The sequence below is a fragment of the Procambarus clarkii genome, chromosome 38 (genome assembly GCF_040958095.1).
Source record: "Procambarus clarkii isolate CNS0578487 chromosome 38, FALCON_Pclarkii_2.0, whole genome shotgun sequence".
In the NCBI taxonomy this organism is placed as follows: Eukaryota; Metazoa; Arthropoda; class Malacostraca; order Decapoda; family Cambaridae; genus Procambarus; species Procambarus clarkii.
In genome coordinates this window covers 6,854,060-6,881,537 of record NC_091187.1, presented here as the reverse complement: position 1 = coordinate 6,881,537, position 27,478 = coordinate 6,854,060, and the positions used below count along the sequence as shown (strand labels likewise).

General features: G+C 47.8%; 1 protein-coding gene across 4 annotated transcripts in view; it reads left to right on the top strand.

The window, feature by feature from the left end:
* Positions 1 to 27,478, top strand: part of LOC138372376 (tripartite motif-containing protein 5-like) — a 60,341-nt gene that overhangs the window by 10,782 nt on the left and 22,081 nt on the right. For 2 of the 4 annotated variants that reach the window (XM_069337676.1, XM_069337675.1), the window contains exons 3-4: positions 11,530 to 12,231; positions 13,140 to 13,286. In XM_069337676.1, coding sequence (XP_069193777.1) covers positions 11,530 to 12,231; positions 13,140 to 13,286 — 849 coding nt within the window. Of the gene's footprint in view, positions 1 to 11,175; positions 11,430 to 11,529; positions 12,232 to 13,139; positions 13,287 to 16,233; positions 16,369 to 27,478 lie in introns of all 4 variants that reach the window. The other 2 variants (XM_069337677.1, XM_069337674.1) reach the window with 2 other exon arrangements.

The window sequence follows — 27,478 nt, the reverse complement described above, 5'->3', positions numbered from 1 at the left end:
GTGCGCCGCCAGACACGTCCTGGTCTTTGAATCGGGTGCTCTCTTTTTTCTCTTCTCCTTGGTGGCCTCTTCAGCTCAGGTTTGTTTTATGAAAGCCTTGTTTTTGTTGACTTTGGCCTCTAGGAGTCGGGTTGGCGACCTTCATGCCTTCTCAGGACCAGGGGCACTGTTCTTTTTATCATGATGGTCGTTTTGTTCGTTGACAGCCTTCTCCTTTTCTGCTAAAGATTGAGATGGCTGGCTTCCAGAAGGGTCCAGTGGTGGTGGATGCGTGGTTGATTCGGCAAGTGATGCATCATGTTCTGTGTCTGGTGGCGGCTTTACGTCGCTGCCTGTGGCCCAATGGTTCGGTGTCTGTGGATGCGCGTTGGGTGGATCCGGTTTCTCTGGTTCCCTGTTCCAGAGCTCGTGTGTCTCAGGTTGTCCAGTGTCATCAAGTCTTGCCAGCCTGTGGTCTACCTTCATGCCCGTTTATGAAGGGATGTCCGCACAACATGATGTTGTGCGGTCATTAACAGTCTCCGTGGTGTAGTGGTAAGACACTCGCCTGGCGTTCCGTGAGCGCTATGTCAAGGGTTCGTATCCTGGCCGGGGAGGATTTACTGGGCGCAATTCCTTAACTGTAGCCTCTGTTTAACGCAACAGTAAAATGTGTACTTGGATGAAAAAACGATTCTTCGCGGCAGGGGATCGTATTCCAGGGACCTGCCCGAAACGCTACGCGTACTAGTGGCTCTACAAGAATGTAACAACTCTTGTATATATCTCAAAAAAATGTGTGGACATATGCTGCTCTGGCAGCTGTCTTTGGTAATATGTCTTGTGTCAATATTCGGGCGCAGGAGTTTTGAAGGTCGCACAGGGTCCTGGCCACCAGATATCTCGTGAACGTTCTGGATCCTCTCCTGCCTTGTGTAGCACTGGTGCGTCTGTTGTGGCCAGATGACTCTTCTTCGTCTTGAGACCTGCAGTGCTGCCGCCTCCCGGGTAAGTCCCCGTTTTTACTTATCTAAGGGTAGTTAGCTTCAGGAAGCCGACAGGGCTCCCCACAGAAAACCAGTGTTGAATATAATGAAATGCCATTTTGTAGGCACCCTGACACCCTCCCTCCCTCCGGTCAACAGTTTTCATCATTCAGGAACAAAAGGAGAGAGCCGCTGGCTGAGCCGGCTCCTTCTACCATCCCCCCCCTCCTCTCGGGGGAAAGGGGGGCGCTAATGAGTGAGTGCACTAGTTTTAATGACTTTTTTTGTGGGGAATTATTTTGCTATGTTTGGACATAGGTTACAATTTTAACCAGCTAGTGGCTTGTTTCGCCAATTTTCCTGGGTTCCTTCCCCAGTCGATGGTAAGTATGACATACTCTAAATGTAGAGTGCTCACAGGCTATTGCTCCCTGCACCTCTCTGAGGGGACCAGGTTCTGGCTCATGGTCATCGGTAGGCATAAAGCACTCCCGTTACTGATGAACCCAAACTAATATTTCACATGTCAGTTTGGATAGCTTCAGGGAGCCTCAGGGCTTTCCCAGAAATTGGCGTTTCATTACATTAAACTCTGTTTTTTCTTGGGGGAGCCCCTACGGCTCCCCGGAGCAATCCAGGCTGATATGATTATTACTACCTGGGACCACGAGCCAGATCCTGGTCTCCTTAGAGAGGCACGGGGAGCAATGACCTATAGAAATGCACATGTGATTGTGGAGCATTCTATATCTGCCATCGACTGGGACAGGCACCCAGAAAGGTAAGCGCCCCAAAACAAACCACTATTCTGGTTAAAACGACGAATATAGACAAACGAGTGGACAGAACTCCCCAAATGAAAACGAGCAAACAAACATTACGTCACACGAGCCGCGCTCCATGTCTGCACAGCTCCTCCCTCACCCCAGGAGGGGGAAGGGGAAGCCCCCGCGATCCACACCCCAGTTCTTCAGCTGATGCGAGACATCACGGTCGTATGGCTCCAGCTCCAGACTCTTTGTGTTACGCTGTGCCTTGGTTCAGTACTGCTCCTACGGTGGTATGCGCTAAGTACCGCCCTTGGGGCTTGGGGTTATCTTCCACAAGTCACCTTGGGTCTACCTCTGTTGGTCTTTCACTGCTTGGCAATTGACCGCCTCGAGTGTTTTGGGGGTTCCGCCCTTGTTTACCTTGAGGTAAGTGGTAGTTTATTGCACTGGTAGGGCGTGGGGTACTACGCAGCTAGTTTTCACCTATTACATCATCCAGCTCTGTTCCTCTTGGGTATGTTTCCTCTTGCAGGGGTTTTTCTTTTCCTTTTTTGTTTTGGCCTGTAGGGGGGGGGGGGGGGCTGGCTTGTGTCCCTTTCCTCTGTTTAGTTAGGGTGTTGACTTCCTGTGTTCGGTGGTACCCCCCTCCTTCGCCGCTGTGAGTGGATACGTCCCGGAGGTTCAGCTTTAGCAGTTTGTTTGGTAGACTTGGGTATGGGTAATCCCAGGCAGTACCCTGCCTGGGATTACCCTTAGCAGACCCAGTCTAGGGGCCCTCGGAAACCCCACAGGGGCTCTCGGGAGCGATGGATATGACCCCTAAATCCCTTCTCGCTTTGTTTAAGTGTGAGGGTTGCTCTGTCCCCTTGTCTCAAGGCGACGCTCATTGTTTTTGTCTGTCATGCTGCTTGTTGGGTTGATGACACCTTCGGCACAAAGTCCTGCGAGCTTTGTTGCTTGTTTGTCACACAATTCACCCATTCTCCTGGTGATATTATTTGGGTGTAGGCGGGTCATGCCTTGCAGGATAGGTTTTGGTTGCAACGTGTTAGACTAGTTGCTTCCCCCGGATGCCGTGAGGCTGCTCCGTTTTGCTTATAGGGACCTGGACTTGGGGGTGTCTGTCGCGTCGGCCTTGGTTCAGTCCGCGCCCTCTCGTTTTTCCCTTGCTGTGCATCACTCGGCCCCCCCCCCACCTGCTTCCGGCTCCTAAGAGTCTGAGAGCTTCGGGGTTGGGGCAGAGTTTAGAGGTTTCTGAGACTTGGGCGAGAACACATTTTCACAATCTTAGAAGAATTTTTTTCTTGCGCACAGCAGTGTTGTCAGCTATTACCAGCAGCGCTGCACAGGGGTTAATGTGCTCAATCAGGGGGTGTACATAACCCATTAACCACTGCACTGCGCAATGAGGCACTTGACGGGTGGTGTGCAACACGCCTCAGGGATCTCTTAGATATAGCGTACTATTTAAAACTGGCGCACGGTGACGTGGGTATGAAATAGATGCCTGAGGGGCTCTAGTGATAGTCCGCCATTTTGAAAAAAAATCCCAGCATGCCCCAGGGCCGTGGGGAGCCTCAGTTTCAAGGAAGCAACCATGTCTGATGCATCGTCTACGAGCTCCCGGTCCACAATCAGCTGCGGTCCAGGAAAACGACTCTCAAAGGACGAAATATGCGACATATTGTATGGTGATGGATGATCATTTAGACTACAATCCAGAGAAAGACCTAACACAGAGGTCTGACACGAGTAAGGGGGAGAATGAGGTGGAGGAGGTCGTGAGTGTGTACAATACACGTGCCTCACCTGGCCAGCCCTGCCGCCCTGGGTGAGTACTGTTAGTCACCACAACCATGTGTGTCCTCTGAGGCAAGTTTATTTAGTGATAGTACATGTGGTGAATCATTTTCGGGCTTCGGTGACATAGGCCCTGATACAAGCAGTGTTGACGAACCAAGTACAAGCAGCGATGGTGTTACTAGGCGGGGTTTTGCTGCCCCAGCAACACACCGAGGCAAGCGGCAGCGTCACGCGGCCCGAGGACAATGTTAACAGTGTTTCCTCGACATCAGGTGTTCGTGGTAGGCCTACACTATGCAGAACACTTTCATATACTGGTTTGCCTATACACAGCTTTAGCACAAGACAACGGAGCCGTGTTTTTGGTGCTTGTGGTGGTGTTGGCTCCAAAACCAAACCCACAGGTGTATTCGTGTGGGAGGATTGTGAGACTTTTGTCCCACAAATTCCAACATTTGATGGACTCGTTGCAGAGACGAACAGATATGTTCACAGCCTCACTGACTTCAGCATTTTACCTGTCTCTCGCATGACACCTTGGACAGACACGACAAATGAGGAAATGTATGTGTTTTTGGCGTTGAGCATAATGATGATGATGAAACATTCGGATCACATAAACAAGTGATCCAGGATTATTGGAGCTAAGATAGCTTTGTTCCGTCCCTCGTGTTCAACAGTTACATGTCACGTAATAGGTTCCTGCTGCTTCTCAGGTGCCTGCACTTTAAGAACAATGATAATGAAGACAGACACGATAGATTTTGGAAGATGCAGAAGATTTTTAGTGATATGAGAGGAAATATCACTAAAAAGTGGTAGTGGCTCCGGGAGTCTATGCCTCGGGCGACCACCAAACCATGACATCACATGCGATTTTCTGAACCACACGGCGGCCAAAGTAAGTACAATTTCGTATTTATTTCAAAATATATATGATCATGGAAGGTTATTTAACATTATTAGAAGCACAAAAAATTTTGCGAACAATTTATTTTCTGCGCACCAGGGGTTTGCCATATTTGGGGGCAGAGCTGGTTAAGGCAATCGTAGGTGTATTATAGAATTCAAAGCTTGGGTACAAGATGGAGGCTTGAGGGCCTCCAGTGAGCGTCTGTCAGCTTGAAAAAAATTACTAGCTTGCCACTTAGCCGGTAGTGGGCAGGCTCCTTTTCAAGGTAACAACCATGTCAGACATCAAGCTCCCAGTCCCCAGCCAGCTGTGTTGTTGAGAAAACACTCTGATGGTGAAATACAGGGCATATTGCTGGAAGATAACCATGCCAGTGATATTGATAACACAAATCTGGACCAAGACCTATCACAGGTGTCTGATACTAGTGAATATGGATATTGAAGTGGACGATGTAGAGTGTGTGTACAGTACACAGCTCTCACCAGCCCTGTCATGCCGGCCAAGGTCAACACCATCATTCAACTGGAATACAAATAATTAGCCAAGATAAGACTTAAATTAATATTGTAATAATTAATATCATATGGTAATAATACAAACTGGGCAAGGATATGCGACATAAACAGGCGAAAAAAAGGAGAGAGGAGAACAAAGTGTTAATTAAACAAATAATTAAAATTATGAACAAATAAATGGATTCAGATTCATAATAGTTAATAAAATAGTATACATATAATTAATCAAATTAAAAATTCAGTAATCTCTTAAGATTGTAATACAGTAATATCATATGGTAATAAGACAAGTTGGATAAGGGTATGCAATAGAAACAAACACATATGGGCTGGAAACACTGATGTACTTAAAGCTTAAGAATCCATTAACAATACTGGAATATTAGACAACAAACAAGACTAGTAGCTAATATTAATGGGCAGATATATAAGTGAGAAATTAAATTATTAATTTTTAATTCACAAAGTAATGAATTAAAGATTCAGATAATTTGACAAATTAAGAGTTCAAGGTTTATTACATTTTGGGAAATTGAATTCTTAGTAGTGACAGACAAATGGATAAGTTGTCAATACGTTAAGCTAAGAACCTGATAACTAGATAAATTAAGCATTAAAAGAATTATACATTCTATAAAATTTAAGTATTTGTAGTAAAGTTATAAGAGGGTAAATTACATATAATTGAAGCCAATAATATAATAAAGAAATATTTAGTAACTTATATACAATTATAAATCAAAATTTAAATATGGTTAGGGCATATGGCTTGGTAAGGCTTGGTCACTCATGTGTTACTGTCAGTAAGGCTTGGTCACTCATGTGTTACTCTCAGTAAGGCTTGGTCACTCATGTGTTACTCTCAGTAAGGCTTGGTCACTCATGTGTTACTCTCAGTAAGGCTTGGTCACTCATGTGTTACTCTCAGTAAGGCTTGGTCACTCATGTGTTACTCTCAGTAAGGATTGGTCACTCATGTGTTACTCTCAGTAAGGCTTGGTCACTCATGTGTTACTCTCAACAATGACATTGGAAGTTCACTGACTTCCAGTTACATCACAATCAACAAAGAAAGCCAGTAATTGTTGGACACTTTTTATTTCATGTCTTTTGCCTCTTCTTTCTTAGCAATGATTGTTCCATTCCTGGTGTAGCACTGCTTGATAAGATTTGGGTTTTGTTTGTGAATATGATGCAGTCTGTAGAGGAGGATCAACGCTGCTTGGTAAGACACTCATTAATATAATATGATGCAGTCTGTAGAGGAGGATCAACGCTGCTTGGTAAGGCACTCATTAATATAATATGATGCAGTCTGTAGAGGAGAATCAACGCTGCTTGGTAAGGCACTCATTAATATAATATGATGCAGTCTGTAGAGGAGGATCAACGCTGCTTGGTAAGGCACTCATTAATATAATATGATGCTGTCTGTAGAGGAGGATCAACGCTGCTTGGTAAGGGACTCATTAATATAATATGATGCTGTCTGTAGAGGAGGATCCACGCTGCTTGGTAAGGCACTCATTAATATAATATGATGCTGTCTGTAGAGGAGAATCAACGCTGCTTGGTAAGGCACTCATTAATATAATATGATGCAGTCTGTAGAGGAGGATCAACGCTGCTTGGTAAGGCACTCATTAATATAATATGATGCTGTCTGTAGAGGAGGATCAACGCTGCTTGGTAAGGCACTCATTAATATAATATGATGCTGTCTGTAGAGGAGGATCAACGCTGCTTGGTAAGGCACTCATTAATATAATATGATGCAGTCTGTAGAGGAGGATCAACGCTGCTTGGTAAGGCACTCATTAATATAATATGATGCTGTCTGTAGAGGAGAATCAACGCTGCTTGGTAAGGCACTCATTAATATAATATGATGCTGTCTGTAGAGGAGGATCAACGCTGCTTGGTAAGGCACTCATTAATATAATATGATGCTGTCTGTAGAGGAGAATCAACGCTGCTTGGTAAGGCACTCATTAATATAATATGATGCTGTCTGTAGAGGAGAATCAACGCTGCTTGGTAAGGCACTCATTAATATAATATGATGCAGTCTGTAGAGGAGGATCAACACTGCTTGGTAAGACACTCATTAATATAATATGATGCAGTCTGTAGAGGAGGATCAACGCTGCTTGGTAAGGCACTCATTAATATAATATGATGCTGTCTGTAGAGGAGGATCAACGCTGCTTGGTAAGGCACTCATAAATATAATATGATGCTGTCTGTAGAGGAGGATCAACGCTGCTTGGTAAGGGTCTCATTAATATAATATGATGCTGTCTGTAGAGGAGGATCCACGCTGCTTGGTAAGGCACTCATTAATATAATATGATGCTGTCTGTAGAGGAGAATCAACGCTGCTTGGTAAGGCACTCATTAATATAATATGATGCAGTCTGTAGAGGAGGATCAACGCTGCTTGGTAAGGCACTCATTAATATAATATGATGCAGTCTGTAGAGGAGGATCAACGCTGCTTGGTAAGGCACTCATTAATATAATATGATGCAGTCTGTAGAGGAGGATCAACGCTGCTTGGTAAGGCACTCATTAATATAATATGATGCTGTCTGTAGAGGAGAATCAACGCTGCTTGGTAAGGCACTCATTAATATAATATGATGCTGTCTGTAGAGGAGAATCAACGCTGCTTGGTAAGGCACTCATTAATATAATATGATGCAGTCTGTAGAGGAGGATCAACACTGCTTGGTAAGACACTCATTAATATAATATGATGCTGTCTGTAGAGGAGAATCAACGCTGCTTGGTAAGGCACTCATTAATATAATATGATGCTGTCTGTAGAGGAGAATCAACGCTGCTTGGTAAGGCACTCATTAATATAATATGATGCTGTCTGTAGAGGAGGATCAACGCTGCTTGGTAAGGCACTCATTAATATAATATGATGCTGTCTGTAGAGGAGAATCAACGCTGCTTGGTAAGGCACTCATTAATATAATATGATGCTGTCTGTAGAGGAGAATCAACGCTGCTTGGTAAGGCACTCATTAATATAATATGATGCTGTCTGTAGAGGAGGATCAACGCTGCTTGGTAAGGCACTCATTAATATAATATGATGCTGTCTGTAGAGGAGGATCAACGCTGCTTGGTAAGGCACTCATTAATATAATATGATGCAGTCTGTAGAGGAGGATCAACGCTGCTTGGTAAGGCACTCATTAATATAATATGATGCTGTCTGTAGAGGAGAATCAACGCTGCTTGGTAAGGCACTCATTAATATAATATGATGCTGTCTGTAGAGGAGAATCAACGCTGCTTGGTAAGGCACTCATTAATATAATATGATGCAGTCTGTAGAGGAGGATCAACACTGCTTGGTAAGACACTCATTAATATAATATGATGCAGTCTGTAGAGGAGGATCAACGGTGCTTGGTAAGGCACTCATTAATATAATATGATGTTGTCTGTAGAGGAGGATCAACGCTGCTTGGTAAGGCACTCATTAATATAATATGATGCTGTCTGTAGAGGAGGATCAACGCTGCTTGGTAAGGCACTCATTAATATAATATGATGCAGTCTGTAGAGGAGGATCAACGCTGCTTGGTAAGGCACTCATTAATATAATATGATGCCGTCTGTAGAGGAGGATCAACGCTGCTTGGTAAGGCACTCATTATTATAAAGATTGGTTTTATATTTGTAGTTGATTGAATGAGGTCTTACTTCTCATTGGGATAAGCTAGTTTAGTGAGCATCTGCCTGGTGCTGTGGTGATTGTTTTTATCTATTCTGATAGATTTAATAGTATCATTAAAGTTTATCTCTGATCTAATCAGTTGATGGGCTACACTTGAACAGTTTTGACCTTCTTGTTCTTCAGGCAGTTCAGTAGAGCTGATGATGAGCAAATCATGGAGTTTTTGTTAATACTGTTGTCTGGAGAGCCTGAAACACTTATAAATTTAGTACTACCTACCTAACTACACATGCTGTATTGCATATTAATGGGTTATAAGGCAGTCCAAACATGGTATAAGTATGAAATACTATAACTCTCATACTGGGTAAGGTGGATATTATAAGGGACTGGTGGCTCATAACAGTTGTCACTAACCTGTGTTGGTGAGTGAATTAATAACACTCACGCTTCGATGTCGCTTTCCAGTGACATCCGTTTTTCTCCTGGGCCGTCTCGGATGACACGGTCTGAAATCATCCATTAAAATATTTGTTAAAAATTAAAATTTTAACTGATCAATCTGGGTGTGGTTTCAAAATGAGCGCCTTTAGATTGCACACAATTTGATGCCAAAATGAAAGACGTAACATGAAAATTTATGTCAGAACACTGGAAAGATATAAATAATTTTGTGGTGATGAGTGTTAAAAAGTGTCCAAAAGTTAAAATATTTGTTAAAGTTTATTTATTGTTTTATTATTATGGGACTAGTTTTAAAATATGCGCCTTTAGATTGCGCACAATTTGATACCAAAATGGAAGACGTAACACGAAAATTGATGTCAGAACACTGGAAAAAATATTTAGTATTCTAGTATTTCTTTTGTTTTTGGCTATGATGAATTGTTCTAAAATTAATGGTAATTACTGTACCGTAGTGTATAGGCCGCTCCACATCCCCCTTATCCCCCCAGGTTATCCCTCCCAACGCTCCCCTCTCTCCCGATACAACCCACCCACCCCACCCTCTCCTACACCATGCGCCTCGAGCCACAGCCGTACGGGATTAATACGGTACGGCCCTCTGCCTGGCTTTCATATCCGGACAATTCACTCCTTGTCTGGCTGACTGTCCAGATATTGCAACATCGGCAGCAAGTTAACCGGCCCAGATTTTTATCCGGACAAACACCTGATTTTCCGGCTCCTATGGACATTTTGGCCGGATATTGAGATAACTTTATCCGGTCACGATTTTGACCGTATAAGGGTGTTTTCCGGATATTCGAATCCCGGATAATCGAGTGTCTACATTAATTATTTTGTGTGACTTGGCATTGGAATTGAGCTGTGTTTTTATCATACCGTAAATTTTGTGAGTATAGATTGTTTTTGTTTTGTTTTTTCATTTTGTTTTGTTTTTTAACTGTTTTTCTTATATTTCAGTGATGGGAACATCAGATCATTTGATGTTCCCAATTTTCTAACGGGAACATCAGATCATTTGGGAATGTATCGGATGAGGGAGTAGGGAATGGTGGGGAGGACGAGGGGACGGGAGTGGGGGGGGGATGGTGAGGGGGGACAGGGGAGGGGGTAATGATGGGAAGGATGAGGGGATGGGGGAGTTGGGGATGGTGACATGGGGACCGGGGAATGGAGAATGGTGGGGAGCACAAGGGGACAGGGAAAGTGGGTGATGGTGAAGAGGATGAGGGGACGGGGGGGGGGGGAATTGTCGGGCGGATGAGTTGATGGGGGAGTGAGAGATGGTTAGGAGGCCGAAGGGATGGTGGAGTGGGGAATGGTTGGGGACGAGGGGACGCGGGAGTGAGGAATGGTTGGAAGGATGAGGGGACCGGGGAATGGTGGGGAGGACTGGGAGACAGGGAAGGTTGCTGTGGCTCAACAACACACATGCGTTGTTGAGCCACAACAACGTGTGGCCAAGTACAGCTAGTAAGGAATAATGTATATTGGATTAATCAGTTTCAAACCACAAAAATAAATACTGTATAGTTATACAATAATTAAATGGAATAAATGCTAACACACTACACTTTACCTGTACTTCGGAGAGTTGATGGCATATGTGGAAACTAGTGAGGCAGAGGAAGAGAAATGTTCTTTGGTAGGGGAGTTCCCTAACATTAAAACTTCTGGAAGTTGTGCTTCTGATGTTCTTTCTCTTTTCTGTCTTTTTCTGTTTCCCTCATTACACTCACTGAATGTTTTCCTTACAAGAAACTTGTCCAAGAATGATTGTTTTTGCCTGTGCATTAAAATGTTTTTAAAGTTAGCCATAGCACTGTCATTCAACAGATTTGTAACACAGTTTGTCAAGGTGATAATTTCAAGAAAAGGTTTGCACTTTCCCTCATTTTGCACACATTTCTTTTAATAGAGAACTAGAGTTAGGCATAACAAACTCTGTAACAAGAGCTGACACTCGGGTACCACTCTCATATTTAGCTGTGAGTTCTTTCTTCATCTGTATCGTGATTCTAACCATTTTTCTTTTTGCTAGGCTCATATCACAAACTTTCATAGGTGTCATGGTGACTTATTTACAATAAGAATATGAAAAATATCCAAGAGAAAAGTGTAGTAGGTTGTGCACTGAACAACAGCTATGGTGAAACTGATGCATCAGGGACGCGTGTTTACATCTGAATGCCGAGCAAACAGACGAATACCGAACATGAACACAGCGTCTGAATACCGAAAAGTGCGAATTATTAGCAGTGCAAACACCGAGGCTCCTCTGTACAAAGAAATAATGTAAATATTATGTAATTTGTATTGGTAAATACAGTACAATACTGTAATATTGCTTTTTGTTATAAATTCTTCTAGCTTAACCAAATATTTTTTTCCACAGGATAACAACCCAGAGGAATGTTCAGTGTGTTTTAACAATTATGATGCCAATCAGCTACGGCCTCGCACACTGCCTTGCGGACACACATTCTGCTCCCAGTGTATTGACAATGGTATCAAGAATGGTCAGCTGACCTGCCCCAGCTGCCGTGCCCAGCACGCTGCCACAGCTGCTACTCAGTTCCCAATTAATTATGGTATGGAGGCCCTTATCAGAAAACTAAAAGGTATCGAGGTTGTACCAGAGAAAACGTTACTAGCAAAACCCATTAAAGCTCCTGTAAGAGGAATCAGCAAGAAGTTACATTCCCTGGTGGAGGAGCAGAAGAGCACCATCAGCAGCCTCATTACTAGCTGTGAAGAGGTACTGTCCCAGCTGGGGGAGTACCGGGGGCAGCTGGGGGACTGGAAGACTCACCACCTCCAGCTCCAGGACAGACTCTATGCTCTGGTGGAGCAGAATAAGTCAGCAATGAAGCTCTTGGAACTGGAGGATACCAGTGTGGTGGATATGACAACACAAGGAGAGGAAGGGAAGACTCAGCTGCAGGTCATGGTGGGGAACCTCGACACAGTCAACACAGCACAGGAAGTATTCATGACCATCAATGAAGTTGACCAATGCAACATGGAGGTAGAAAATTGGCTCAGGAAGTGCCAGGAACTCTTCCCAGATGTCAAGACTGTCCACACCTCAGTGAAGGTACGTTGCTGAAGGTCACATTGTTCTCACCCAACTGAGTGTAGTATTGCCTCTATATAAACACTTTTGACATGGAGACACATCAAGATGAGAGTTGACTTTATAGATAGGAAACTTTTTGCTCTAACACCTGAAACATTTTTATTAATAAAGTCAACTGTCATCTTGGTGTTTCTCTACACTGTGGTCATTGTAGAGAAACATTACTTATATTGTCAAATTACTTTACTCAGTCTGATGCTTCAATTTAGTGCAGTTACTTTACTCAGAGCCTGATGCTTCATTATAGACCAGTTACTTTACTCAGAGCCTGATGCTTCATTATAGTCCAGTTACTTTACTCAGAGCCTGATGCTTCATTATAGTCCAGTTACTTTACTCAGAGCCTGATGCTTCATTATAGTCCAGTTACTTTACTCAGAGCCTGATGCTTCATTATAGTCCAGTTACTTTACTCAGAGCCTGATGCTTCATTGTAGTCCAGTTACATTACTCAGAGCCTGATGGTTCATTATAGTCCAGTTACTTTACTCAGAGCCTGATGCTTCATTATAGTCCAGTTACTTTACTCACAGCCTGATGCTTCATTATAGTCCAGTTACTTTACTCAGAGCCTGATGCTTCATTATGGTCCGGGTTCCACCACTAATGTTTGTGTTGGTAATGACAGGTGCAGGAGACCATCAGGGAGGCCCTGGAGATGACGACCACAGAGACAGGTGCCACAGCTGACCCTGTACACCTGGGAGACTCAGCCTCCACCATTAATGTTTGTGTTGGTAATGACAGGTGCAGGAGACCATCAGGGAGGCCCTGGAGATGATGACCACAGAGACAGGTGCCACAGCTGACCCCGTACACCTGGGAGACTCAGCCTCCACCATTAATGTTTGTGTTGGTAATGACAGGTGCAGGAGACCACCAGGGAGGCCCTGGAGATGACGACCACAGAGACAGGTGCCACAGCTGACCCCGTACACCTGGGAGACTCAGCCTCCAGCATCATGAATAAAGTTCAGGAAATCACTGGACAGATCCACCAGAAGCAATTAACAGTAAGTTTCTGATTTCCTCTCATAGGTCATATCACAAGATATTGAGTTGCAGAAGCCTGTTCTTAGGTTTATCGAGGTTCCCCAAGGTCAACTACTGACTTTCCTTAACATACAATGCACAATAGTTGCCTAACTCCTGGATAAATATTTACTGGTTGGTGAACAGAGGCAACATGGTGAAAGGAAACATTTGAACCATTTCTGTCCTGCATGGTGATTAAACCTGTGATCCTCTGGTGAACCCGGGATCCTGACTCCCTCACAAAGGCGCAGAGAGTCAGCCAGTACATGGGGGACTGGAGCTACAGGTCCAGCACCAATCCCCTGCCAGTAGAGGGGGGCTGGAGCTACAGGTCCAGCACCAACCCCCTGTCAGTAGAGGGGGCAGGAGCTACTGGTCCAGCACCAACCCCCTGCCAGTAGAGGGGGGGGAGGCTGGAGCTACAGGTCCAGCACCAACCCCCTACCAGTAGAGGGGCGCTGGAGCTACTGGTCCAGCACCAACCCCTGCCAGTAGAGGGGGGCTGGAGCTACTGGTCCAGCACCAACCCCCTGCCAGTAGAGGGGGGCTGGAACTACAGGTCCAGCACCAACCCCCTGTCAGTAGAGGGGGCAGGAGCTACTGGTCCAGCACCAACCCCCTGCCAGTAGAGGGGGGCTAGAGCTACAGGTCCAGCACCAACCCCCTGTCAGTAGAGAGGGGCTGGAGCTACAGGTACAGCACAACCCCCTGCCAGTAGAGGGGGGCTGGAGCTACAGGTCCAGCACCAACCCCCTGCCAGTAGAGGGGAGGTGGAGCTACAGGTCCAGCACCAACCCCCTGCCAGTAGAGGGGGGCAGGAGCTACAGGTCCAGCACCAACCCCCTGCCAGTACAAGGGGGGCACCTACCACCACCCAAGTGGGTCCTTGTCCCCGTATTTGTTAAAGAACATGAACGAGTAAAGCAATTTGGAGATACGTACAAACGAACCAAAGCACAAGGTGACTTGCATGCATTTCTAGTTGCAAATAGAGAGGTGAGAGACATGAGCAACGTTATACGTAATAAACATTAGGAAGAGTTCCTACAAAGTATAAATGAGCAAATAACACTTGTTGAAGTTTGGGAAAAGATACGATAAATCTCTAGAAGCAGCCCAACCAAACCGCTGCACCACAGCCCACTAGAACAAGCAAACATCCTCCTTGATCAATGGGCACTAACATCGAGCTACGACTCACTCCCAATTAACTTACAGCACAAACTTGATGACACACGCCCCAACAGACAACGAACCATCAATCTTGCCTGTACAGCTATCGCCGTGTTGGACCTTAATGATGTAACTGAATGGGAATTAAATCATGCACTAAAGATGGGAAAATCAACTGCTCCGGGAGAGGATGGTATTACTTACAGTCTACTGAGATTAGTCTCACACGTACCAGGTAATCCACTATTAGTGTTGTACAGAATGAGTTTACGTGAAGGAGTATTACCTGATGCTTGGACAAAGAGTGTCATTGTTCCCATCCCCAAACCACACTCAGATAATTATAGACCCATATCTCTAACATCATGTGTTTGTAAAGTGCTTGAACGTATTGTTCTTAACCGACTCATGTATCGTATACAGGGGCACCTGTCACCTCAACTGTTTGGATTTATGCCTGGGCTCAGTACACAACACTGTTTTGCTGAGTACTTCGCACATATTGAAGCTTCCCCTCAAACAGTCTTCATCGACCTAGCAGCAGCTTTTGATACAGCAAACAGAGAAATCATACTGGAACAGCTTGCCGAGCTGGGAATGCAAGGAAAATTACTGAAATGGATAAAGGGTTATTTGTCTAATCGAACAGCATATGTTTTGTTTAATGATGTTAAAAGTACAGAGAGCAAACACTTTGAACTGGGAACTCCACAAGGAGGGGTCCTCAGTCCCTTGTTGTTCAACGTTTTGATGCATAACCTTATTAAAGACCTTCCAACTAATAATGAAGACACTGTCATTTGTTATGCTGATGATATATGTTTACAGGCTGCCACCGAGCCTAGAATGCAAGTTCTGCTCGACGCTTTTGCTACTAGAGCTGAGGAATGTGGCCTCCTTATCTCTGTACAGAAAACTCGTGCCCTCATTCCATGTGGTATTCCACCAGCCAATTATCATATAGATGGGCGAGCACTTGAGAACTGCGAGTCTTACAGATACCTTGGTGTCGGAAAATCCGACACCACATAATAATATCATACAGACAGATAATAGCTGTGTTGTGTAAACAAGTTACCCATAGAAAACGTAACTTGTAGTGGAATTACCGTCTAAAGAAAACGGGATATCATCACCACATACTATTATAATTCACCAGCTATTCTGCTGGGAATTATTCTTAAATACATTAGTCTTTGGACTTTACCATCATAAAACATCTTATATAAATTAACTTAATTATCAATATTAAAGTAGAGTAAATGTGACCCTTCTATCACTTTCTGAAATGTGGACAATGTAAGCCAGGCGTCAGTGAGGAAGGAGGGGCAGCCATTGTTGTGTCACCTCCGAGACGTGTGGAGCAAATTCGGCTCCTATCATATCTGGACAATGTCGGCCAGTAACGTCAATAGTATGGAGTGTTAGACATTGCCATTGTTGATACTAGACCAGAGGCGCAGGGAGCAAATTCGGCTCCTGTTAATTTTACTTGGACGAAGTGTTATGGAAACCAAAGGTGTACCATTATCACACGCTGTCAACAAATTCAAGTTAAGTGTCTTTCCGAAACCCGTATATCTATCATTAGTGGCCATTAATGTCATTGGGTAGGGTGATTCGGTTAGATCACGAAATCGCCTCATACTAAAGGTAATTAAGCCAGGTCTTCATTGTTCCATGTATAGTGTTTTCTCTGATATAGCTTGTCATATATAGAACCTGGCTTTACAGCTAGCACCCTTTTGACAGGTCAAGACGAGGAAGACTTTGTGCACCAGTTACTGGGTGATGGAAGCTACCTCAAAGAGGATAATTTGGTGTCTACACCCTAGTTATACCTGGTGGACTAACCTGCTGTACTATAAGATAAGGAACCTTTTCAATGTATGTAGTTAATACTGTAGTTTGATTGGCTGCATATATATTTAATTAATATAACCCCCCCTAATGTGTAGAGGATCGATTTGTGAGATTGAGATTATTGCAGAAATACAGTCCACTTATCATTATACAAATTGCTATCGAAGTATATAAATTAACGTAAATATAAATTCATATAAATTAAATAAATATAAATCTCACAGGTCGGTTCCCACACTTGGTGTCCCCATTAACGACCCTGGGTACCTTTCTTCTCTCAAGAGGAGACTTTGGGAGAGAGATTAAAGCCCTTGCGGGTCCTTGTTGGTGTCAATCATGGACTTAACGTGAGACTTGCTAGAATGTTTTATGTATCATTTATACGCTCTGTGATTGACTACAATGCTCTACATCTCCCACTGTATACTGACAAAGAGCTGAAATCTCTTGAAACCTTACAAAATGAAGCTATGCGTCTCATCCTTGGGGCTCCAAAGTCCACGAGAATAGTTAACATGAGAGCAGAGTTAAAATTACCTACCATAAGTGAGAGAATTTTGTCTATTAGCACAGTTTTCGGCATGAAGGCATTGAGTAGATCTAGACAACACATGAAGTTTCAAGCTAAACTTTCTAATATGCTGCACTCACCTGAGGTCTATAGAAGAAGAACGAAATCTGATTATGTATATTGGTTCTACAAGGTAGCCAACTCCATCAAAATATTAAATATGTCTCCAACTCGACTAATGATTAATCAACCAATTACTCCATGGGATAACTGGGATCTATCAGTTGATTTTGTAAATGCGCCCAAGAAAGAAAGTGTGCACACTACATTATTAAAACAGTTAACACTGAAAAGCATCACTGAAAGTACTCAGAGTATGGGTAACGATGTTTATCAGTGCTATACCGACGGCTCTGTAGAAGAAGGTGGACGATGTACCGAATGTGCATGTAACATATTTGAACAATCTTCTCTCGTACATACAGCAATGAAGCGCGTCAATGACTGGGCAAGTACAACTCAAACCGAACTTGCAGGCATATACCTTGCCACTGAATTTTTAAAAGACAAAGGCAGTGGACTTATATACTGTGACTCGCAGAGTGCACTCCTGGCATTGAACGCACATAGTAGTGACACCCAGAAAATAGTCCGTGATATTCGAATGAATGTTTTAGCTGCCAAAGAAAACAGATTTGAGATTAAATTCCTATGGATACCATCACATGTTGGCATCTCAAGGCATGACACTGTTGATATGCTTGCTAAGTCAGCCTGCAGAAAACCAGTGGTAGAAATTGATATGGGTGTTTCATTAGCAGTGACAAAGAGAATACTTAAACAAATATCTAATGAAAATCTCACCGACCTAACAAATTCTCAAAGACCTGAAAGTTGTAGCATTAAATATTATGATAGATATCGTGAGGAGACATTCACATATGGGACTAATAGAACAAGAACCCGGCAATGTGATGTTATAGTGGCCAGAATACGCCTGGGATATAGACGTATCTGGCAGCTTTCTCAAAACCCAAATGTCGAGTACACAATGTGTCAACTTTGTGAAAGAGAAAACATGCACTCTTGAACATTATATTGTAGAATGTCCCATACTGACTGACTTTCGCCCTCCTGGGCTAAGGTATGCTGAACTCTGTAGTTACTATATGAGTACTGGAACACTTGATGATATATTAGACTTGTATCCAAGATTGACCATGTAATATATCAATCATACAATGTATATATATGATGTAACTATATAACCTGAGCTTGTAAAAGCACCTTCATCACCTTCAGTGATTAAGTGCTTAATTGCACACTAGTTTCTTTATCAGCTACCTCACCCTGTCAGAATAAATGAGACAAATGTATGTGAATGCATGTGTGTGTGTATATATGTATGTATATGTGTGTGTGTGTATATGTATATGTATGGGTATAAAGTATATATGGAAGCTGATCAGAATTACATTTCACCTTTGTGAATGTACATTAATGACACTATGTAAAAGACACATCTAACACTTTATGTAGGACATACGTAAATCTGTGTATCTATGTGTTTACGTATGTAGGTTAGCTTAGCATTTTAAAAGCACCGAATCACCTTCTGTGGTTGAGTGTTCAATAAACCCTTGAACTGTATGTTTAACACTTCTCGAACCCTGTCCATGGAGGACAGAAGAAAATGTATATATGCTGGTTAGCATTGTAAATGTGTGGCCACGTCTGTGGTAGAAAAAAAAGTACAGGGGGGGTGGGAGCTACAGGTCCAGCACCAACCCCCCCCCTGCCAGTAGAGGGGGGCTGGAGCTACAGGTCCAGCACCAACCTCCTGCCAGTAGAAGGGGGCTGGAGCTACAGGTCCAGCACCAACCCCCTGCCAGTAGATGGGGGGGGGGGGGGCTGGAGCTACAGGTCCAGCACCAACCCCCTGCCAGTAAAGTGGGGCTGGAGCTACAGGTCCAGCACCAGCCCCCTGCCAGTAGAGTGGGGCTGGAGCTACAGGTCCAGCACCAACCCCCTGCCAGTAGAGTGGGGGGGGGGGCTGGAGCTACAGGTCCAGCACCAACCCCCTGCCAGTAGAGGTGGGCTGGAGCTACAGGTCCAGCACCAACCCCCTGCCAGTAGAGGTGGGCTGGAGCTACAGGTCCAGCACCAACCCCCTGCCGGTAGAGGGGGGGGCGCTTGAGCTACAGGTCCAGCACCAACCCCCCCTGCCAGTAGAGGACTGGAGCTACTGGTCCAGCATCAAACCCCTTGCCAGTAGCGGGGGGCTGGAGCTACAGGTCCAGAACCAACTCCCTGCCAGTAGAGGGGGACTGGAGCTACAGGTCCAGCACCAACCCCCTGCCAGTAGAGGGGGGCTGGAGCTGCAGGTCCAGCACCAACCCCCTGCTATAGAGGGGGGATGGATCTATAGGTCCAGCACCAACCCCCTGCCAGTAGAGGTGGGGCTGGAGCTACAGGTCCAGCACCAACCTCCTGCCAGTAGAAGGGGGCTGGAGCTACAGGTCCAGCACCAACCCCCTGCCAGTAGATGGGGGGGGGGCTGGAGCTACAGGTCCAGCACCAACCCCCTGCCAGTAAAGTGGGGCTGGAGCTACAGGTCCAGCACCAGCCCCCTGCCAGTAGAGTGGGGCTGGAGCTACAGGTCCAGCACCAACCCCCTGCCAGTAGAGTGGGGGGGGGGGGGCTGGAGCTACAGGTCCAGCACCAACCCCCTGCCAGTAGAGGTGGGCTGGAGCTACAGGTCCAGCACCAACCCCCTGCCAGTAGAGGTGGGCTGGAGCTACAGGTCCAGCACCAACCCCCTGCCGGTAGAGGGGGGGGCGCTTGAGCTACAGGTCCAGCACCAACCCCCCCTGCCAGTAGAGGACTGGAGCTACTGGTCCAGCATCAAACCCCTTGCCAGTAGCGGGGGGCTGGAGCTACAGGTCCAGAACCAACTCCCTGCCAGTAGAGGGGGACTGGAGCTACAGGTCCAGCACCAACCCCCTGCCAGTAGAGGGGGGCTGGAGCTGCAGGTCCAGCACCAACCCCCTGCTATAGAGGGGGGATGGATCTATAGGTCCAGCACCAACCCCCTGCCAGTAGAGGTGGGGCTGGAGCTACAGGTCCAGCACCAACCCCCTGCCATAGAGGGGGGATGGATCTACAGGTCCAGCACCACCCTCTGCCAGTAGAGGTGGGGCTGGAGCTACAGGGCCAGAACCAACCCCCTGCCAGTAGAGGGGGGCTGGAGCTGCAGGTCCAGCACCAACCCCCTGCCATAGAGGGGGAATGGATCTACAGGTCCAGCACCACCCTCTGCCAGTAGAGGTGGGGCTGGAGCTACAGGTCCAGAACCAACCCCCTGCCAGTAGAGGGGGGGGGGGCTGGAGCTACAGGTCCAGCACCAACCCCCTGCCAGTAGAGGTGGGCAGGAGCTACGGGTTCAGAACCAGCCCCCTGCCAGTAGAGGGGGGGGGGCTTGAGCTACAGGTCCAGAACCAACCCCCTGCCAGTAGAGGTGGGCTGGAGCTGCAGGTCCAGCCCGAACCCCCTGCCAGTAGAGGGGGGCTGGAGCTGCAGGTCCAGCCCCAACCCCCTGCCAGTAGAGGGGGGCTGGAGCTATAGCACCAACCCCCCAGCCTTCATACTCAGACCATAAGCTCATTGAAGTGCGAACTAGCATAAATTACGGTAGTAGATCTAAGAGACCCAACATGCGAGAAGGAATATTCAATCAATTCAATTTCAACAATAGGAGGATTGACTCAGATTAACCCCCCCCCCCTTATACTTCATACTCAGACCATAAGCTCATTGAAGAGCGAACTAGCATAAATAACGGTAGTAGAACTAAGAGACCCAACAAGCGAGAAGGAATATTCAATCAATTCAATTTCAACAATAGGAGGATTGACTGGGAGAAAATAAATGTAGATCTTGCAACCATTCAATGGGAGACGGTCTTAAGCGACAAAACTCCAACACAGGGAATAGCTCAACTGACAGCTGAAGCTTACAAGGTCTGCTTGAAGCACGTGCCTGTGAGGAGGGGCAGAAAGAGGACCACTCTAGAAAGAGAATGCAGATGACTGTACAGGAGAAGGAAAAGAATAACGGAAATGCTTCGGCAGACACAACTATCACAAGCAAGGAAAATAAGCCTAAGCAGGGAGATAGAAGAAGTAGAACAAACGTTGAAGCGATCATATAAGTCTGAGGAAGTGGAATTGGAACAGAAAGCTATACAAGAGATACGGAAAAATCCGAAATATTTTTTCACATACGCAAAATCAAAATCCAAAACCACGACCAGTATTGGACCGTTAATTACAAATGAAGGTACGTACACAGAGGACAACAAAGAGATTAGTGAAATTCTAAGAGGCCAGTATGAGGCTATGTTTAGCACACCAATAAACAACATGAAAGTTGATGACCCAGACAGCTTCTTTATGAATGACATTCAAGCTGCAGATAATATAACGGATATTACCACAAACTCGGAAGACTTTGAAAGAGAAATTGACAATATGCCTATGCACTCAGCTCCTGGCCCTGACTCATGGAATTCAATATTCATAAAGAAATGTAAAGTACCAGTAGCGAGAGCACTCAGTGTAATATGGAGAGAAAGCCTGGATACAGGGGAGATACCAGCAGCACTTAAATCTGCAGATATAGCTCCGTTGCACAAGGGGGGGAGTAAAGCCTTGGCAAAAAATTATAGGCCAGTTGCACTAACATCACACATAATAAAAGTGTTTGAAAGAGTGATTAGGAATCAAATTTCTAGTTTTATGGAAAACAATAAATTGCACAATCCAGGACAACATGGATTTAGAGCGGGAAGATCCTGTCTGTCACAGTTACTCAACCACTATGACAAAATCACAGAAGCCCTAGAAGAAAAGCAAAATGCAGATGTTGTATACACAGACTTTGCAAAGGTGATTGACGAATGTGACCATGGGGTGATAGCTCACAAAATGAGGTCAATGAGAATAACTGGAAAAGTAGGACGCTGGATACTCAATTTCCTGTCGAACAGAATACAAAGAGTAACAGTCAATCAGATAAAATTGAGTCCAAGCGATGTTAAAAGCTCTGTACCTCAAGGTACAGTCCTTGCACCGCTACTGTTCCTTATTCTCATATCTGATATAGACAAAAATACATGTCACAGCTTCATGTCATCCTTTGCAGATGACACAAAAATCAGCATGAAAATTACCTCTGCTGAAGACATTGAAAAACTACAAGCAGATGTTAACAAAGTTTTCGATTGAGCAGCAGAAAATAACATGATGTTTAACAGTGATAAATTTCAGGTACTCAGGTACGGCAAAAATGAGGATCTGAAACATAATACAGGGTACAAAACACAATCGAATCTTCCCATAGTAGAAAAACAGCATGTCAAGGATTTGGGAATAATGATGTCCGACGATCTAACGTTTAGGGAACATAACCAAGCAAATATCGCATCAGCCAGAAAAATGATCAGATGGATTACGAGAACTTTCAAATCCAGGGATCCCATCACAATGGTTGTACTCTTCAAATCACTTGTGTTGTCCCGTCTTGAGTACTGCTCAGTGCTCACTTTCCCCTTTCAGAGCAGGAGAGATTGCTGAAATTGAGGGAATACAGATAGAACATATACGGCACGCATAGACGAGATAAAACACCTAAATTATTGGGATCGTCTCAAAGCTCTCCAAATGTACTCACTAGAAAGGAGACTAGAGAGATACCAAATAATATACACATGGAAAATACTGGAGGGTCAGGTCCCAAATCTACACAGTAAAATAACAACGTACTGGAGTGAACGATATGGAAGAAAATGCAAGATTGAACCAGTGAAGAGCAGAGGTGCCATAGGCACAATCAGAGAGCGCTGTATAAACATCAGAGGTCCGCGGTTGTTCAACGTCCTCCCAGCGACTATAAGAAATATTGCCGGAACAACCGTGGACATCTTCAAGAGAAAACTGGAAGGTTTTCTAAGAGAAGTTCCGGATCAGCCGGGCTGTGGTGGGTATGTGGGCCTGCGGGCCGCTCCAAGCAACAGCCTGGTGGACCAGACTCTCACAAGTCGAGCCTGGCCTCGGGCCGGGCTTGGGGAGTAGAAGAACTCCCAGAACCCTATCAACCAGGTATCAACCAGGTATAAGCCAGTAGAGAGGGGGACTGGAGCTACAGGTCCAGCATCAACCCCCTGCCAGTCGAGGGGAAGCTGGAGCTACAGGTCCAGCACAAACCCCCAGCCAGTAGAAGGAGGCTGGAGTTACATGTCCAGAACCAACCCCCTGCCAGTAGAAGTGGGCTGGAGCTACAGGTCCAGCACAAACCCCCAGCCAGTAGAGGGGGGGGGGGCTGGAGCTACAGATCCAGCACCAACCCCTCTGCCAGTAGAGGGGGAGCTAGACCTACATGTCCAGAACCAACCCTCTGCTAGTAGAGGTGGGCTGGAGCTACAGGTCCAGCACAAACCCCTCTGCCAGTAGAGGGGGGGGCTGGAGCTACAGGTCCAGCACCAACCCCTCTGCCAGTAGAGAGCGGCTGGAGCTACTGGCCCAGCACCAACCCCCTGCCAGTAGAGAAGAGGGGCTGGAGCTACAGGTCCAGAACCAACCCCCTGCCAGTAGAGGGGGGGAGGGCTGGAGCTACTGGTCCAGCACCAACCCCCTGCCATTAGAGGGAGGCTGGAGCTACAAGTCCAGCACCAACCCCCTGCCAGTAGATAGGGGCTAGAGCTACAGGTTCAGCACCAACCCCCTGCCAGTAGTCGGGGGGCTGGAGCTACAGGTCCAGCACCAACCCCCTGCCAGTAGAGGGTGGCTGGAGCTACAGGTCCAGCACCAACCCCCTGCCAGTAGAGGGAGGCTGAAGCTACAGGTCCAGCACCAACCCTATTGCCAGGTGAGGGGGGCTGGAGCTACAGGTCCAGCACCAACCCCCATCCCCCCTTCCAGTAGAGAGGGGCTGGAGCTACAGGTCCAGCTCCAACCCCCTGCCAGTAGAGAGGGGGGGCTGGATTACAGGTCCAGAACCAACCCCCTGCCAGTAGAGAGGGAGGTGGAGCTACAGGTCTAGGACCAACCCCCTGCAAGTAGAGACGGGGGTGGAGCTACAAGTCCAGCACCAACCCCCTGCCAGTAGATGGGGGCTAGAGCTACAGGTCCAGCACCAACCCCCTGCCAGTAGTCGGGGGGCTGGAGCAACAGGTCCAGCACCAACCCCCTGCCAGTAGAAAGGGGGCTGGAGCTACAAGTCCAGCTCCAACCCCCTGCCAGTACAGAGGGGCAGGAGCTACAGGTCAAGCACCATACCCACTGCCAGTAGAGGGAGGCTGGAGCTACAGGTCCAGCACCAACCCTATTGCCAGGTGAGGGGGGCTGGAGCTACAGGTCCAGCACCAACCCCCCCCCCTTCCAGTAGAGAGGGGCTGGAGCTACAGGTCCAGCTCCAACCCCCTGCCAGTAGAGAGAGGGGAGGGGGGGCTGGATTACAGGTCCAGAATCACCCCCCTGCCAGTAGAGGGGGGCTTGAGCTACAGGTCCAGCTCCAACCCCCTGCCAGTAGAGAGAGGTGGGGGGGGCTGGATTACAGGTCCAGAATCACCCCCCTGAAAGTAGAGGGGGGCTTCAGCTACAGGTCCAGCTCCAACCCCCTGCCAGTAGAGAGAGGGTGGGGGGCTGGAGCTACAGGTCCAGCTCCAACCCCCTGCCAGTAGAGAGAGGGGGGGGGGCTGGAGCTACAGGTCCAGAACCAACCCCCTGCCAGTAGAGAGGGCGGTGGAGCTACAGGTCCAGTACCAACCCCCTGCCAGTAGAGAAGGGGGTGGAGCTACAAGTTCAGCCCCAACCGCCTGCCATTAGAGGGGGCTGGAGCTACAAGTCCAGCACCAACACCCTCCCAGTAGAGAGGGGGGTGGAGCTACAGGTCCAGCACCAACCCCTTTCCAGTACAGAGGGGGCTGGAGATACAGGTCCAGCATCAACCCCCCTGTCAGTATAGAGGGGGGGGGGTAGCTGGAGCTACAGGTCCAGCACTAACCCCCTGCTAGTAGAGGGGGGCTGGAGCTACAGGTCTAGCACCAACCCCTGTGCCAGTAGAAGGGGGCTGGAGCTACTGGTCCAGAAAAAACTCCCTGACAGTAGAGGTAGGCTGGAGATACAGGTTCAGCACCAACCCCCTGCCAGGTAGAGGGGGACTGGACCTACAGGTCCAAAACCAACCCCCTGCCAGTAGAAGGGGGGCTTGAGCTACAGGTCCAGAACCAACTTCCTGCCAGTAGAGGGGGGCTGGAGCTACAGGTCCAGCACCAACCCCATGCCAGTAGAGGGGGGCTGGAGCTACAGGTCCAGCACCAACCCCCTGCCAGTAGAGGGGGGCTGGGTCAATAGATCCAGCACCAACCCCCTGCCAGTAGAGGGGGGCTGGAGCTACAGGTCAAGCACCAACCCCCTGCCAGTAGAGGGGGGGCTAGACCTACATGTTCAGAACCAACCCTCTGCCAGTAGAGGGGTGCTGGAGCTACAAGTCCAGCACCAACCCCCTGCCAGAAGAGGGGGGTCTGGAGAAACAGATCCAGGACCAACCCCCTGCCAGTAGAGGGAGGCCGGAGCTACAGGTCCAGAACAAACCCCCTGCCAGTAGAAGGGGGTCTGCAGAAACAGATCCAGGACCAACCCCCTGCCAGTAGAGGGGAGCTGGAACTGCAGGTCCAGCCCCAACCCCCTGCCAGTTGAGGGGGGCTGGAGCTACAGGCCCAGCATCAACCCCCATCCTGTAGTGGTGGGCTAGAGCTACAGGTCCAGCACCAACCCCCTGCCAGTAGAGATGGGCTGGAGCTACAGGTCCAGCACCAACCCCCTGCCAGTAGAAGGGGGCTGGAGCTACAGGTCCAGCACTAACCCCCTGCCAGTAGAGGGGGGGCTGGAGCTACAGGTTCAGCACCAACCCACTGCCAGTAGAGGGGGGGCTGGAGCTACAGGTCCAGCACCAACCCAGTTCCAGTAGAGGGGGTCTGAAGCAACAGGTCCAGCACCAACCCACTGCCAGTAGAGGTGGGGCTGGAGCTACAGGTCCAGCACCAACCACCTCCCAGTAGAGGGGGTCTGGAGCTACAGGTCCAGAATCAACCCCCTGCCAGTAGAGGGGGCTTGAGCTATAGGTCCAGAATCAACCCCCTGCCAGTAGAGGGGGCTTGAGCTACAGGTCCAGCTCCAACCCCCTGCCAGTAGAGAGAGTGAGGGGGGGGGGGCTGGAGCTACAGGTCCAGAACCAACCCCCCTACCAGTAGAGAGGGGGCTGGAGCTACTGGTCCAGCACCAACCCCCTGCCAGTAGAGAAGAGGTACTGGAGCTACAGGTCCAGAACCAACACCCTGCCAGTAGAGGGGGGGGGAGGGCTGGAGCTACTGGTCCAGCACCAACCCCCTGCCATTAGAGGGAGGCTGGAGCTACAAGTCCAGCACCAACCCCCTGCCAGTAGATGGTGGCTAGAGCTACAGGTTCAGCACCAACCCCCTGCCAGTAGTCGGGAGGCTGGAGCTACAGGTCCAGCACCAACCCCTTGCCAGTAGAGGGAGGCTGGAGCTACAGGTCCAGCACCAACCCTATTGCCAGGTGAGGGGGGCTGGAGCTACAGGTCCAGCACCAACCCCCTCCCCTTCCAGTAGAGAGGGGCTGGAGCTACAGATCCAGCTCCAACCCCCTGCCAGTAGAGAGAGGGGGGGGGGCTGGATTACAGGTCCAGAATCACCCCCCTGCCAGTAGAGGGGGACTTGAGCTACAAGTCCAGCTCCAACCCCCTGCCAGTAGAGAGAGGGGGGGGGGGGGGGCTGGAGCTACAGGTCCAGAACCAACCCCCTGCCAGTAGAGAGGGAGGTGGAGCTACAGGTCCAGGACCAACCCCCTGCAAGTAGAGAGGGGGGTTGAGCTACAAGTCCAGCACCAACCCCCTGCCAGTAGATGGGGGCTAGAGCTACAGGTGCAGCACCAACCCCCTGCCAGTAGTCGGGGGGCTGTAGCTACAGGTCCAGCACCAACCCCCTGCCAGTAGAAAGGGGGCTGGAGCTACAAGTCCAGCTCCAACCCCCTGCCAGTAGAGTGGGGCAGGAGCTACAGGTCAAGCACCGTACCCCCTGCCAGTAGAGGGAGGCTGGAGCTACAGGTCCAGCACCAACCCTATTGCCAGGTGAGGGGGGCTGGAGCTGCAGGTCCAGCACCAACCCCCCCCCCTTCTTCCAGTAGAGAGGGGCTGGAGCTACAGGTCCAGCTCCAACCCCCTGCCAGTAGAGAGAGGGGGGGGGGCTGGAGCAACAGGTCCAGAACCAACCCCCTGCCAGTAGAGAGGGCGGTGGAGCTACAGGTCCAGTACCAACCCCCTGCCAGTAGAGAAGGGGGTGGAGCTACAAGTTCAGCACCAACCGCCTGCCATTAGAGGGGGCTGGAGCTACAAGTCCAGCACCAACCCCCTCCCAGTAGAGAGGGGGGTGGAGCTACAGGTCCAGCACCAACCCCCTTCCAGTACAGAGGGGGCTGGAGATACAGGTCCAGCATCAACCCCCCTCTACGAATAGAGGGGGGGTAGCTGGAGCTACAGGTCCAGCAC